The sequence below is a fragment of the Drosophila suzukii genome, chromosome X (assembly GCF_043229965.1).
Source record: "Drosophila suzukii chromosome X, CBGP_Dsuzu_IsoJpt1.0, whole genome shotgun sequence".
Lineage (NCBI taxonomy): Eukaryota > Metazoa > Arthropoda > Insecta > Diptera > Drosophilidae > Drosophila > Drosophila suzukii.
The window spans coordinates 5,675,442-5,688,907 of NC_092084.1; the positions used below are offsets into that span (position 1 = coordinate 5,675,442).

General features: G+C 41.3%; 2 protein-coding genes and 1 long non-coding RNA gene across 3 annotated transcripts; all 3 read right to left on the reverse strand.

Annotated features, from left to right (window-relative positions):
* Positions 1-504: 504 nt before the first annotated feature.
* Positions 505-2,346, reverse strand: LOC136117847 (uncharacterized). The gene is made up of 3 exons (XR_010655415.2): positions 2,298-2,346; positions 1,390-1,476; positions 505-1,340 (listed from the first exon to the last, which is right to left on the reverse strand). It is a non-coding gene; the product is annotated as an uncharacterized lncRNA (long non-coding RNA).
* Positions 2,347-3,765: 1,419 nt separating this feature from the next.
* Positions 3,766-6,833, reverse strand: p-cup (presidents-cup). The gene is made up of 5 exons (XM_017083891.3): positions 6,133-6,833; positions 5,474-5,866; positions 4,879-5,354; positions 4,290-4,435; positions 3,766-4,234 (listed from the first exon to the last, which is right to left on the reverse strand). The coding sequence occupies exons 1-5, from the start codon at positions 6,694-6,696 to the stop codon at positions 3,930-3,932; spliced, it is 1,884 nt and encodes a 627-aa protein (XP_016939380.2). The 5' UTR covers positions 6,697-6,833; the 3' UTR covers positions 3,766-3,929.
* Positions 6,834-7,282: 449 nt separating this feature from the next.
* On the reverse strand, positions 7,283-11,113 carry LOC108016523 (glutamic acid-rich protein). Its single transcript, XM_036820605.3, has 2 exons — positions 10,570-11,113; positions 7,283-9,531 (listed from the first exon to the last, which is right to left on the reverse strand). Exons 1-2 carry the CDS (start codon positions 10,859-10,861, stop codon positions 7,406-7,408), a joined length of 2,418 nt encoding a protein of 805 aa, XP_036676500.2. The 5' UTR covers positions 10,862-11,113; the 3' UTR covers positions 7,283-7,405.
* Positions 11,114-13,466: the final 2,353 nt, after the last annotated feature.

Here is a 13,466-nt window from a genome sequence, read left to right on the forward strand (position 1 = left end):
GAGCTTAAGCCGCAGAATGTTGCTGTTTCTGCTGCTTTTTCTTCGCCCCTCGACTCGACGTTGATTTGGAGTGCTGTTTATGCATGCAACAGGGCGTATGAGTGCTGGCTAATTGGCCCGAAGTGGCAGCGCAGGTCACAGGTCACACAGCAACAAGTGCGGCTCACACTGCTGAAAGCAAGGCGGTTTTGGCGGCACTGACTCACCTTTACTAAGTGGTTGATTTTAAAAAACACAAATGAAATGTATTTATCAATTGATCACAAACAAATGGTAAATAACTCACGTATTTACATTTAACAAATTTACAAGTTCCGAAATGCAGTTGACTTTGAATTCATATAGCAGATTGAAACACTGAATTCCCTATTACCTTATTTGGAAATTTCTGTAAATTATTATGTTCAGTTAAGAATGTTTTCTTAATATTTTGTATTACTCACGCTTTATAACTTTGTTTAGCAGTGGGTTATACTACACAGAAAAAAAAATTGATATGATATGATGGTCAATTTGATGAAATCCAGTATCAATTCGGCCTAGATACGGCACATATCAATTTGATATGTTCGAAATTGTAAAAACGATATTTCGGTAATATCATTTTTACATTATAGCGTATCAATTTTTTGAAATGTTTTGGTTGTAAATTTGATATTATTGTAAATTTGATATTGTAATTTCAAAGGTACATTGTAGTATAATGGATATTAAAAATATCAAATTGATATTATTGTAAATTTGATATTATAATTTCAAATCTACATTGTAGTAGATTGGATATTAAAAATACCAAAATGATATTATTGTAAATTTGATATTATAATGTCAAACACAAATTTAAATAAATAATAATATGCCAAATCTTTTTGATTATACGTTTTTATTACCTATTACAGTTTTTACAAAGAATTTGTATTTCATATTTACACCTCTTTTATATTTACATTGAGTCTTTATTTTTGTACTTAAATATATATTTCATATCTACACTTTTTTTTATATTTACGTTGAATCTTTATTTTTGTACTTATATATACTTATTAACTAAAATTTCTTTATTCTTATTAGCTTATTACTAGAGTTTATGTACAAATGAATCGGCGGGCCCTCAAAGTTTTCTATATTATCAATCTTATAATTTTCCAATTCAGCACCCACCACATAAGCTTGATAATGCTCGCTAAAATTGGAAACTTCAATTAACTGGGTAATAACAAAAATTGTTTTTCAAAAACTTTCCAGAATATCCAGAATCCCGCACTGCTCTCTTTTTGGGAATATATGCAGCAAGTCGCTATCGTTTATATATTTGAGCCTTTGGAAAGTAAAACAACAATCTGAAAACCAAAATTGTAAATTAATACACTATATTTGTTTTATATTTACCAATAAGACAGTCGTAACAGGACATTGGTAGGTCCTGATCAGTCAAGAAACTTAATAGTCCTTCCTTTTCAGACTCCGTCATTTTTTCTAAAAAAAAAAGGGCCAATATTTACATTTGTGTGTACGTGTTTGAGCGCAAAAACACTGTAAATTTTTATTCATACGAATGAATGTGCGTGTGAGAAACTAAAAATGCGCAAGTGAAACTAACTAAATTTTCGCTAAATCAAGACACACATTGTCATACACACATAGTTACGCATGCACATACATATGTATGTATGGACAGATGCACGTGCTTTTCATTGTCGTAAGAATGTGCGTGTGAGAAGCAAAAAAATGCACAAGTGAAATTAAATAAACTCTCGATATATAAATTTCACTTATGCATTTTTTTAAACTACCCACACGCACATTCTTACGACAATGAAAAGAACGTGCATCTGTCCATACATACATATGTATGTGCATGCGTAACTATGTGTGTATGACAATGTGTGTCTTGATTTAGCGAAAATTTAGTTAGTTTCACTTGCGCATTTTTAGTTTCTCACACGCACATTCATTCTTACGGCAATGAAAAGTACGTGCATCTGTCCATACATACATAAGTGTGTATGAGAAGCGACTTTGCAGGACGGCGTAGAAATAAAAATTAATTTTTAAATGCAATTATGTTATGTTACTTGTTAAATTTGTTTTCACGCCGGCGCAGCCTCTACAGATACGCACGCTTACATACGTTCGTATGTATGTATGTACACACATAGTTGCACGTGTTTTTCTTGTCGTAGGGCAGTCGTATAGTAAAAGCCACTCAGAAAACCGCACACCATTTTATTTTTTTCCACTTATTATGTTCTTATAACACTTTATACGTATACACATTATATATGAAGTTTACTTACCTGTTTTTTTCAACTTGGAGAAACACTACACTGACCATGAACGTCCGACCTGCATCAAAATAAAATTCAAGTGGCAAAAAATCCACTAAAACGCATCCTAGTGCAAGCGAGACAACATGTTCGAATTAGCCCAATTCGAATTTCGAATATATCCTTTTCGCTTCCACTCACGTGATTGATGTCGCCATATTGCTACATCCTCTCTTTTTCGATGTCAAGAAATTTCCGAAAAGAGAGAAATCGACAATTTGACATTTTTTGGTATCAATTTGACATTATTTGATGGTAAAAATGATATGTGTCTAAAAAACACAAATTTACCATGCGCATATCAAATTGATCCTGGCTCGGTTTTTTTTCTGTGTACTTTTTCAGTTTTTATTCAGTTAGAAAATTTGTTTTGTATTTTTTAACTGAGGGGTAATTTTATTTTTTGTTGACATTTTAAATGTATCTTAAATTTGCTAGTTTTACCCATGGAGGCCACTGTTGAATTGTTTAGAATTCTCCCTCTACGTTGCCATTTCTCCCACAGCCCGCACAGTTTTGGAAGCACTGGCTGGAAATTCAATTGAAATGCAGCTGGTCGCTCGGTTTTTTGCTCGACTTTGCTGGCTTCGCGCTTATTTATGGTTTTCGGTCGCATTTCGGCGACACTTCGCATGGCTTGTTGCGCTATTGCCAAAAACGATAAAGCGGCAAAAGCAAAACATTTAATTGGCGGCTGCCCCTTGTCCATCTCACATTTTTTGTCGGGTAACTTTCTTTCCGCAAAAAAAGCGAAATAAAAAGCGGACACCCACACTCCCGCTGGCATACAAATGAAGAGTAATGGTCGAGGCCCCCTCGAAAAACCCCGCCCCTGCTGCGTTGCTTATGCAAAGTTTTGGAATAAACGAATAAAACGAAAAAATAACCGAAAGCACACGAAAAAACAAAAGACATTTGCGGCTGATGTGAAAAATAAAAGCAATTAAAAATATATATAAATATTGTAATAATTGTCGTAAAGTCGCGGTCGAAAGAGGTAGACACTAAAAAGAAGACATAATTAAATATTTCCAGTGGCTCTGGCTGTTGGCATTTAAGTGTTATATAATATTGCCCGATTATGGGGGGATATTGTTTTTCACGGCCCTAATGGCCCCCCTTTCTTTGTATTTCTCTCTTTGGGCCATTTTTTGTTACGCTATTTTTTCCCGCGCTTCGCTCAATAATTTAGCTATTGCAACATTTTGGGCCAACGCTAAATGCGGTGAAAATCCAACACTTTTGTGTCGAAGTGTTAGCGTGGGAGAATTCGCATTTAACCCATTTTTGGTGAAGAAAACTTATTTTAAATGTTAGTATACTGTTTTTTACTGTTTATTTCGATTCCAGTGATTTAAAATGAGATAAAATAACTGTAATAGTTGTTGAGTAACCCCAGCATACAAATAATATTTAAAACTATACATTTTTATTTACAAATCAAAATGAAATACATCGCATCGAATGGTAAAAACAAGTTACATTTTATGGCTTATGATTTTAAATCTTTGAGGTACGCCAAACTAGAAGCTCTTAGCTTTATGTTTCAGAGACAAAAGGGAAACACAAAGCTAAGAGCTAGGGGTTCGGTATCTGATATTACTAAAGATTACTACTACTAGAGCCCTGGGAACTAACCGAAGTTGTGCTAACGGGACTGCGTTTTCGAACTTTCCGTATTGTTATTTCCGTCTGGCGCATCTTCCGCTTGGCCAGTTCATAGTTGTTGACGTTAATGCAAATGCCTATGTAGGCCACCAGTTTGGGGGCCTTCAGATCGCTGGCCAACTGACTGGCCTTGGCCAGGGTCTCCTTCAGCCTCTCGAAGCGATTGAGCACGGCGTGCACTTGGCAGGCGAGGAAGATGCAGTTGAACCGCCAGATCAGGCAGTTGCAGCTGCGGGCCTCTGGGGGGTTAAGTGGGTTTAGAGGGTTAAGGGAAAGGAGCTAGGCTTAACCCACCGTTGAAAGCCTTGCGGGCCACCACCAGGCACTTCTCGAATCGCGACTCCTTGAAGTGACAGCGCGCCATCTCGAACAAAAGGTAGGATCGCTCGATCGGGTAGCGGGAGTGACGCAGACGACTCTCCAAAAGCTCCAGCTTTTGGCTGCAAAAATAAATAAATATAATTAAAAGCTTTTAACTTTGGATATAAAAAATGAATAATTTCAATAGTTAATAAGACTTAAGGGGAAAAAGACGCAATATTTGTAATACAACATAGTTCAACACATACATATGTTTCATAATCTCTTAATGGAACAGAATGAAAACGTCTTTCAAAATAATACTAAAAGTAAAATACTAAATACTAAGTTTACAATATTTATAAGATTTGTTATCTTATATCAAAAATGGTCTTAAGTAACTTAATATTAAAGGGACATAATCAAAATTCTTTTAAAAAAATATATGGTATTTTAATCTAAAATGTGATAAAATATGAATATACCTTGAATTATCTTCATGATTTTAATAATATAGTTTATAAGAAAGTTTCTTAAGTTTGGAATAGGCTTCCTTAAAGACACAATGCACTCGCCCACTCACTTGATTCGACTGTGCCGCTCCTCCTCCCGCTGAATCTCCAGGTAGATGTTGGGCCCCCCCAGCCTCACACTAATGTCGCGCAGCTTCTCCGACCGCAGAAGGTATAGAACGGGTCGATTCTCGGGCTCTAGGAAGTCGACATTGGCGGGAACGGAGCAGCGATCGCAGTAGGCCATTGCCACGGTGTTGTAGACATCGTTGAGCAGCTCCCACTTCCAGGGCAGCGTGCGCTGGGTCTTCAGTCCTATGAACCCCGACATTATGTGCTCCACGTAGTCGGACAGCCTGTCCACATCCCCCTCCCGGCGGAATCGGTGCACCTCCTGCAACATCCGCATACAGTCGCGTCTCGTCTGGTACTGCTTGTGGAACAGGTGCATCTCTTTGCGTCGCCGCCGCTCCTGCTCGCAAATCGCCCCCTTCCGTTGCCTTACGTACCGCCAATTGTACAGTGGGTTCCGGGCTTGCAACATTTTCTAATTTGGTAGGATGAAAACGGGTATGGTTAATTCCTTTTGGATTACTAAAACCAGAGTATTACAAATTTTAAAGAAGGAATGTTTCTCAATTAAAAATCCCTATTTTACGGACTCACCATGAACCGCCGGATAATAGCGTACTGCCCCTCGCTCAGCTGGCGCATGGAGGGCGTGGTCCAGATCCTGAGGGGATCGAGGAAGTTGCGGTCGCTGCGCAGTTGACGCAAGAGCGCAATGTCGACTGCATTGCGACCCATGTAGTTGTGGTTGTACAGACTCTGGCTCGCCCGCTGACGGGCCTTTTCCAGGGGAGTGCACTGTACAGGCTCCCGGACAAGGACGCTCTGCACGTCGCACTGCTGCCCGTCCCGCAGCGTCTTCCAAGGGGGGCTGGAGTCGCGGGCGGACAGCTTCTTCTGCCGGCGGCTGACCTCCTCGAGGACGTCACTGTGCTGATGCATGAAGGGAAGCAGGGACTCGCCCAAGGTGTCTTCGAAAACGTCGAGGGTCTTAGGGCGGTATAAGGAGTGAAATATTATATTAATGTTGTTACGAGGAATGAAACTATATTATTACACCAATCCGTTTTGGTTTCTTTTTCAATTTTTTTTAATATTAATAGCTATAGTTAGTTCAGAGTTTACCAAAGGGGCACGCCACTTGATTCAATGGGGAAAAAACTATATCATTATTTATATAATTCCAGTTTCTCTAAATCATTGGTCTAATGCTTTTTGTTTTATATATATGAAAAGAAAGAGGAAACTGAACTCACCTTTTCCTTGATCATACGAAATCGCCCTTGGGCGAACTGTCCGCCGAAGGTTCGTCCCTCGGTGAGGAGTGTGGTGAGGGCGTTCTCGAATTTGTTGGCCTCGAAGAGGTTGTCGCACTTCTCGGCAATGAGCTGGGCAGAGCCCGGAACACTTGACCTGGTCAGCTGCAAGGCCCTCTGGGCCCGCTGGACATCGAGAAGGGCGAGATCGGGGCGGGCCAGCGATCGCTGGCAGCGACCCCGTAGAAACAGGGACTTGTAGTCCCTGCGACAGACGCCCGTCTCCGCCACGCCCCCATCCGAATAGCTGCCTACGCCCACGGGATCAGGGGCGGCAGTGGGTGACATCAGGCTGGGGCGTGACGTCTCGTCCTTGCAGACCGCAACCGCCCTGCCAAAACTCTCCAGAGCCTCGCGATTCAGGAGCCGACGGGTGTAGTAGACGCCCCAATCCCGGTAGATCTGCGACTGCATGGAAGAGCGCCACTCGAACCGCTGCCAGGGGCGGAGCTGCGGGAGTAGGACGCACTTGCCCGCATTGTTCAGGCCGCTCGACCAGGACATATTGGTACTACGCTAGAATTTTCAAGGACACACTAAATTTGGCCAACCAGAATTTGGCAAGGAAACAGAAACACTAGACACTAGGCACAAAAAAGGAACTTCAACTACTATAGCAAAGCCAAAATGATGGGAAATATTATCGAGACTCTTAATTTATTTATCCCCATAGTAGATATCTTCATCAGATGGCTTATCTTATTTCCAAACAATTTGTTGTTGTTTTATAAACAAAGGTTTTTCTATGGTTATTGTATTTTTAAAAAATAATGTGTTGTTCATAAATATACATAAATATTCACATTAAAAATCTATTGCAGATAAAAAATATGAAAGGATTTTTCTAGACTTGAAAATTGGTCATTAAAAATTATTATCAGCAGCTTTCGAAAGCGAATTTAGCCCCAGGTTATTTAAATCAGAAAATCCAGAGTGCCCTGGGCAAAAGTAAATTTTTTCTGAAACCAAGTTTCACTTTGAGCTAATATTTTCCCAGGGCATCCACAGCACTGCATTTACCTGGCCTCGAAAAACCACCGATATTAACTCGAAATTTCAGTTGTTAAACTACAATTATCATTTATTTCGCTTGATTTGGCTTTGAGTTGGTTTCAATAAATACAATAAATACGTATTAATTAACAGGCTTCAACGTTTAGCATTAACAATTCATTAACAATTACGAATTACAATAAATTAAGTTAAGGAGGGGTTAATGGAGTCTCCTCAGGGGGCGTGGCAGTCGGTGGGAAGGGGGGCGGTTGCGCAGACGTCGACGTCGGGACAACGACTTCGCTGCCGGCGTCGCATTTTCATTTGCATTTGCATATGCATTTTGATAGCCATAGCTATTTTCCTCAATTTCCACAGCGCTTTCCTCGGGCTTTGCTGCTTCGGTGGATTCTTCTGCATCCTCTTCTTCTTCCTCGGCATCGTCCTCCTCCTTCTCCTCTTCATCGTCTTCTCCTTCGTTTTTCTCTCCTTCTTCATTATCATCTTCGACTGCCTCCTCCCCTTCTTCCCCTTTTTCTTCTTCTTCAGCAGCTGTGTCGTCTGGCTTGACCTTTTCTTCATGACCTGTCTTCACCTCTTTCTCCGGCTCTTTCTCCCCCTTCTTGGCTACCTCTTCGGGCTTTTCTTCCGCCCCCTCTTCCTTTTTCTTCTCCCCCTTTATAACCTGGCTGGAGGGTTCCTTCACCTGGTCTTTTTTCTCTACCTCATCATCATCATCGTCAACGTTTATCTCATTATCGCTATCGTTTTCCATTTCAACAGCCAGTGTTGTCGCCTCTTCATCGACTTCTTCCTCTTCTTCGGTCCCCTCTTCTTCAGCCGTCTCCCTGTCTTTCTTCGAATCGTCTACTATCTTCTCACCCTCGTCTTCTGCTGCTGTCTTCTCCCCATTGTTCGTGTCATCAATAACAACATTGTCTGGCTTGTTAAATGTTGTAGCTGTTGTTGGTATTTTGGTCGGTATTTTAGTTGTTGTCGGTATTTTCGTTGTTGTCGATGTTGTTGTTGCTGCGGGCGCCTCAGTGGCTTTTATTGAATTTGTAATTGTTTCAATTACCTGACTTGGCCTCGGGCCGCTCTCGCCATAACCATTGTCATTGTCAGGTGTCACTTGCTCAGACTCTGCCCCCGTGTCTTTTTCTTCCTCTTTCTCTTTTTCTACTTCTTTCTCTTTCTCTTTCTCTTTCTCATTCTCTACCTCTTTCTCCGCCTCTGTTTCCGTCTCTTTCGCGTCTTCAGCTGGCGTTTCTTCTTCTTCGTCTTCTTCGAGAGGTGATTCTTCTGCCTGATCGCTGGCCATTAGCATTTCACTTTCGATTGGCGAAGGCTCCACCTCATCGAATTCTTCGACCTCCTGATGATCTTCACTCTCTTTATTGTCCTCTTTTTCATTTTCTTGTTGATCCTCTGAAAGATGTTGTTCTGGTTGATCTTTGTGGGAGTCCATCGCAATCAGGGGCTGATAACCCATCGGTTGATCTTCTTCCAAAGGATCGTCGTTGTGTATATCTGGTATATCTGTATGAATCTTCTCTGGTTGTTTATTCTCTGGTTGACTCTCCTGTGGTTGATTTTCCAAAGGCTGATAATCCATTGGTTCTTCTTCATTATGGTCACCTTCATTCAGATGATCGATTTGACCCATTGGCTGATAACCGATATCTTCACTTGGTAGATCCTCATCCTTTTCGAGCTGATCGATTATAAGCGGATGGACCAGTGTTTGATTCTTCTGAGGCTGTTCTTCCTTGAGTTGATCCTCCTTTTGCTGATCGATCTGTGGCTGATTCTCCTGAGGCTGAGTCTTCTGCGCTTGGTTGTTTATCAGTGGTGGATAGTCCAACGGCTCGTTCTCCTCTTGATCCTCTTCCTGGTGCTCAGGATTCTTCTGGGGCTGAATTTTATCTGGTTCGTCCTTGACTTCCTCCTGCGAGGGATACTCCTCCGGCTGATCCTCCAGCTCCGCGTACTCGTACTCCTCCGGATCGTCGCTCTGGCCACCTCCGGCTGGCAGCACGGGCTTCCCGTTCTTGTCCACATACTGCAGCCCGTCCAGGCCCATCCGCATGCACTGGAAATGCATCTCGAAGAGATCCGTGGTGGCCAGCCGCACCACGAAGTCCATGCACATGTTCAGGTTGTTGCCCACCATGGTGACCTCGGTCATTTGGACGCACATGGCCATGGGCACGCCCATCATGACGGGAATGCAGAAGGGTGCCGGATCCCGCACCGAGATCCCGTACTTGGAGGAGGGCTTGCCGTTCAGGAAGACCTCCAGTTGGGCCTCCTCCAGCTGCGGCACAAAGCTCACGTTGGCGCACACTGCAAAAAGAGGCAGAGTGGAAAGAAAACGTTGAATGAAAATTACAGACAGGCTGGGCGGGCACAACAATGAAACGATTCCATTCAATGAATGAAAGTGGCGGGTGGCAAACTGTCGGCGGATCCCAGGCGGATGGTTGGTGGATCAGCGGATGAGGGGGTGGCCACCGCTGGAAGCGCCAACAATTTGTGGCATTTTGATTGGCAAGTGCTGGCATGTCACGAAGCGAAGCGGAGCGAAATGGAAACCACCGCTCGCATTGTAGTCTCCGGCCAAGATCGGTTTCTTGGCCAAGGAAATCGGCCTGGAATCCAGCCCAAGTCGCAGCCAAATATATGGCCACCACCCGCAGGCCAGGAGCCACGATTCCGATTTCGATCGCCGGCTAAGCGATCTCAATTTATCCACAGCCACATGGCCATCGGGCCAATCCGAAGGGGGCTTACTAAACTGGTGCTCATTACTGGATATTAAGATATTAGGGCTGAACAGCATATCAAAAAAGAAATACCTTCTAATCATATTTTCTCCAACTAAATTAAAGTCACACTGGAAAAAATAATCATAGCAAGAACTAAAATGTAATCTACAATTTTCATTCAAACTCTATAAACATTATCCATGCTTTTCCTAATTATATCAAGTTATTTGTTCAATGTAAAGAATTTTTAACAATCATTGTACAGTAAATGTCATTCACAAAAGCTAATATTTTTCTACATTTTTAATTAAATTTCAATATAAAAAAAACTTAAAAATTCAACATTTTAACTGGTTTTTTTTATCCCAAAATGTTATTAGTACTTAGTGCAATTTTACAATACCCTTCTACCTCAAAAGTAAAAAATGATATTTATAGGTATAAGCTACTAAAGTAGTATATGTCCTTTAATATATCACCCTGACCTACTTTGGTAAACTCTTCTTCAAGATCAAATTAAAATATCGTATTTAAAGATGCAGTTTATTGGTGAACCCTGCTAAAAGGGCCTGAAAAAGTGCCTTAAAATTCCCTTATGCGTCCATAATTTTCTCACCTTTCTGATCGAATCGGTACTGATCGACCTTGAGACCCGCACAGCATCCGCAGGTGGGTCCGCTGCACTCGCAGGGCTGTCCGAAGGTGGACCAGATGGAGCCCTTCTCCGAGTACTTCACGCTGGCCAGGTTGCGACCCCTGGACACACTGACCGTGGGCGGCAGGTAGGGTCGGTGGGTCTTCAGTTCGTAGAAGATCAGGCCGTTGCTGTAGCTCCGCGAGGATATATGTTGGGGATATATGCACAGGACGAGCACAAGGGCCAGACAAAGACCGATCCAGGGAGTCATGGCCAGGGTTCAAAAGATAAACTCCACACTGAACAAAAAACAGAAGGTCACTGAACAAAAATGCTACTGATGCTATGCGACTCGAGTATTTTGCGATTCTCTTGAAGAATTCCCGGATCGGATCACTCGATCACTGCACGATTAACGGTATCGGTATGGCCGTGGCAATCCAAATGGCAATACCACTATTTCAGAGCTATTCGCACTGGAGCAATGACAACCGTTCGCGATCGACGACAATTAAATATTAAAACGCTGAGCGCGACGAGCGTTAGCTTAAAAATGAAATGGAAACCGCCGCCCGAAGAAGTCAGCAGAGGCAGAGGCAGAGGCAGCAACTGCGGCAGAGACAGAGGCCAAAATGTTGCTGCTTGGAGACACGGCAGCAACAGCAGCAGCAGCAACACCAAGCAGCAGCAACAACTGCAACATCCAACGGCAGCAGCAACCTCGTTAAATTGTCGCTCGTTGCGGCTGTTTGCTGTTTTTGTTTTTGCGAGTAAACCATTTGTACACTATCACAAAATGGGGTATCATAAGTAAATGAATACCTCTGGTATTTCAAGATTCCCTCAAGAATATGTTCTGACATTTTTTAACTTTAAAATAGTTTCCATTTTATTTGCGGGTTTTACAGTTAGTTTTCAAAAATCTTTTTCCCAAGACTTGTTCACCATCGCCTTTCGGCTTAAAAAGGTTCTAACAAAATAAAAATAAATTTTTTTGCTATCATCATACTTATATCATTATACACCTTTACACCATTTTGAGTATGAAATGTATTTTCTAGTAATGCCGCAACTTAATTTTCCACTTGGGAGTTATGTTTAACTATTATAAATTTTTACAATTTAACTAATTAAAAAAAAAACAATCCCTGAGTAGAGTATTTCGCATTCACCGTGAATTTGCCATCCGTTTTTTTTCTTATCAGCAGCGGCAAATCGCCAGTTGCTGTTGCTGCTGCAACATTTTTTTATTTTTGCTATTGTTGTTACTGTTTCTGTTACTGTTAGTGCTGCCGTTCGTGTTGTTGGAGTTTTTACTGTGACCGCCGCTTTGTTTATTTGTCTTTTAGGCCGATGTTGCTGCTGTGTCTGCAGCAGTTGCTGTTGCTGTTGCTGCTGCTGCTGCTGCTGTTGCTGTTGCTACTTTGCTTTGTTGCGTGTGCCGAGCGGTTTTTATTTTTCTTCTTTTTTTCGGGTGACAGTGACAAGAAAATTGCGGCGATCGTGACTGGCTGGGAAAGCCAAAAACAACAAAAGTCCACACTCCCTACCGCTTTTCTTGGTGTTGTTGCTGTTGTTACGCAAATCACTTGGGTCAGGTCATGGCCTCATGGGCAAACTATCAGCTCGGCGATTTTCGAACTGGGAACCATTACCACCAGCGGGAGTTACGGTTATGGCCGCTGCTGTTGCCATAAACAAGCCTGATTTATCGATGCAATTGTCGCATCTGCAATTGTCACCCGCTTATTCTCCGGTACGCCCTTTCCCCAAATGGCCATTTTTACATGTATCACTAAGCTTGTAAACAAACCCAATGGTCGTCCTTTTTATTCAATTTTTTTGTGAATAAAAAGGTACACATTTTATAAGAAATGGCCTTGAGAGGTATATTCTATAGGTTCCTGCACTTCCAAATTCCACAGCTTGAGTAATTGGCTTCCGATTTTTAAGTGGGACACCTCAATGAACTCGTGGTTTAATTCTCTAATAATCTGCATTAAAATTAATTATTTAAGAGAGGGTCACAATTTCAACCCATTTTCATGTTCGATTTTTGCGTATTTCCAATGGATTTCAGATTGGGAACCAAAAACTGGACTTCTAAAATCCATAACTTGATCTATTGGTTACCGATCTTAAAGTGGGATACCTCTATGAATTCGTGGTTAAATTCTCTAATAATCTGCATTAAAATTTATTCCTTAAGAGAGGGTTCAAATTTCAGCCCATTTTCATGTTCGATTTTTCCGTATTTCCAATGGATTTCAGAGTGGGAACCAAAAACCGGACTTCTAAATTCCACAACTTGATCAATTGGTTACCGATCTTAAAGTGGGATACCTCTATGAATTCGTGAGGAAATTCTCTAATAATCTGCATTAAAATTTATCATTTAAGAGGGGGTCAAAATTTCAGCCCATTTTCATGTTCGATTTTTCCGTATTTCCAATGGACTTCAGCATGGACACCAAAAACTGGACTTTTAAATTCCATAACTTGATCTATTGCTAACCGATCTTAAAGTGGGATATCTCTATGAATTCGTGGTTAAATTCTCTAATAATCTGCATTTAAATTTATTATTTAAGAGAGGGTCAAAATTTCAGTCCATTTTCATGTTCGATTTTTCAGTATTCCCAATGGATTTCAGAATGGGAACCATAAACTGGACTTCTAAATTCCATAACTTGATCTGTCGGTTACCGATCTTAAAGTGGGATGCCTCTTTGAATTCGTGGTTAAATTATCTAATAACCTGCATTAAAATTTATTATTTAAGGGAGGGTCAAAATTTCAGCCCATTTTCATGTTCAATTTTTCCGTATTTCCAATGGATTTCAGAATGTGAGCCAAACTCTGAACTTCTAAATTCC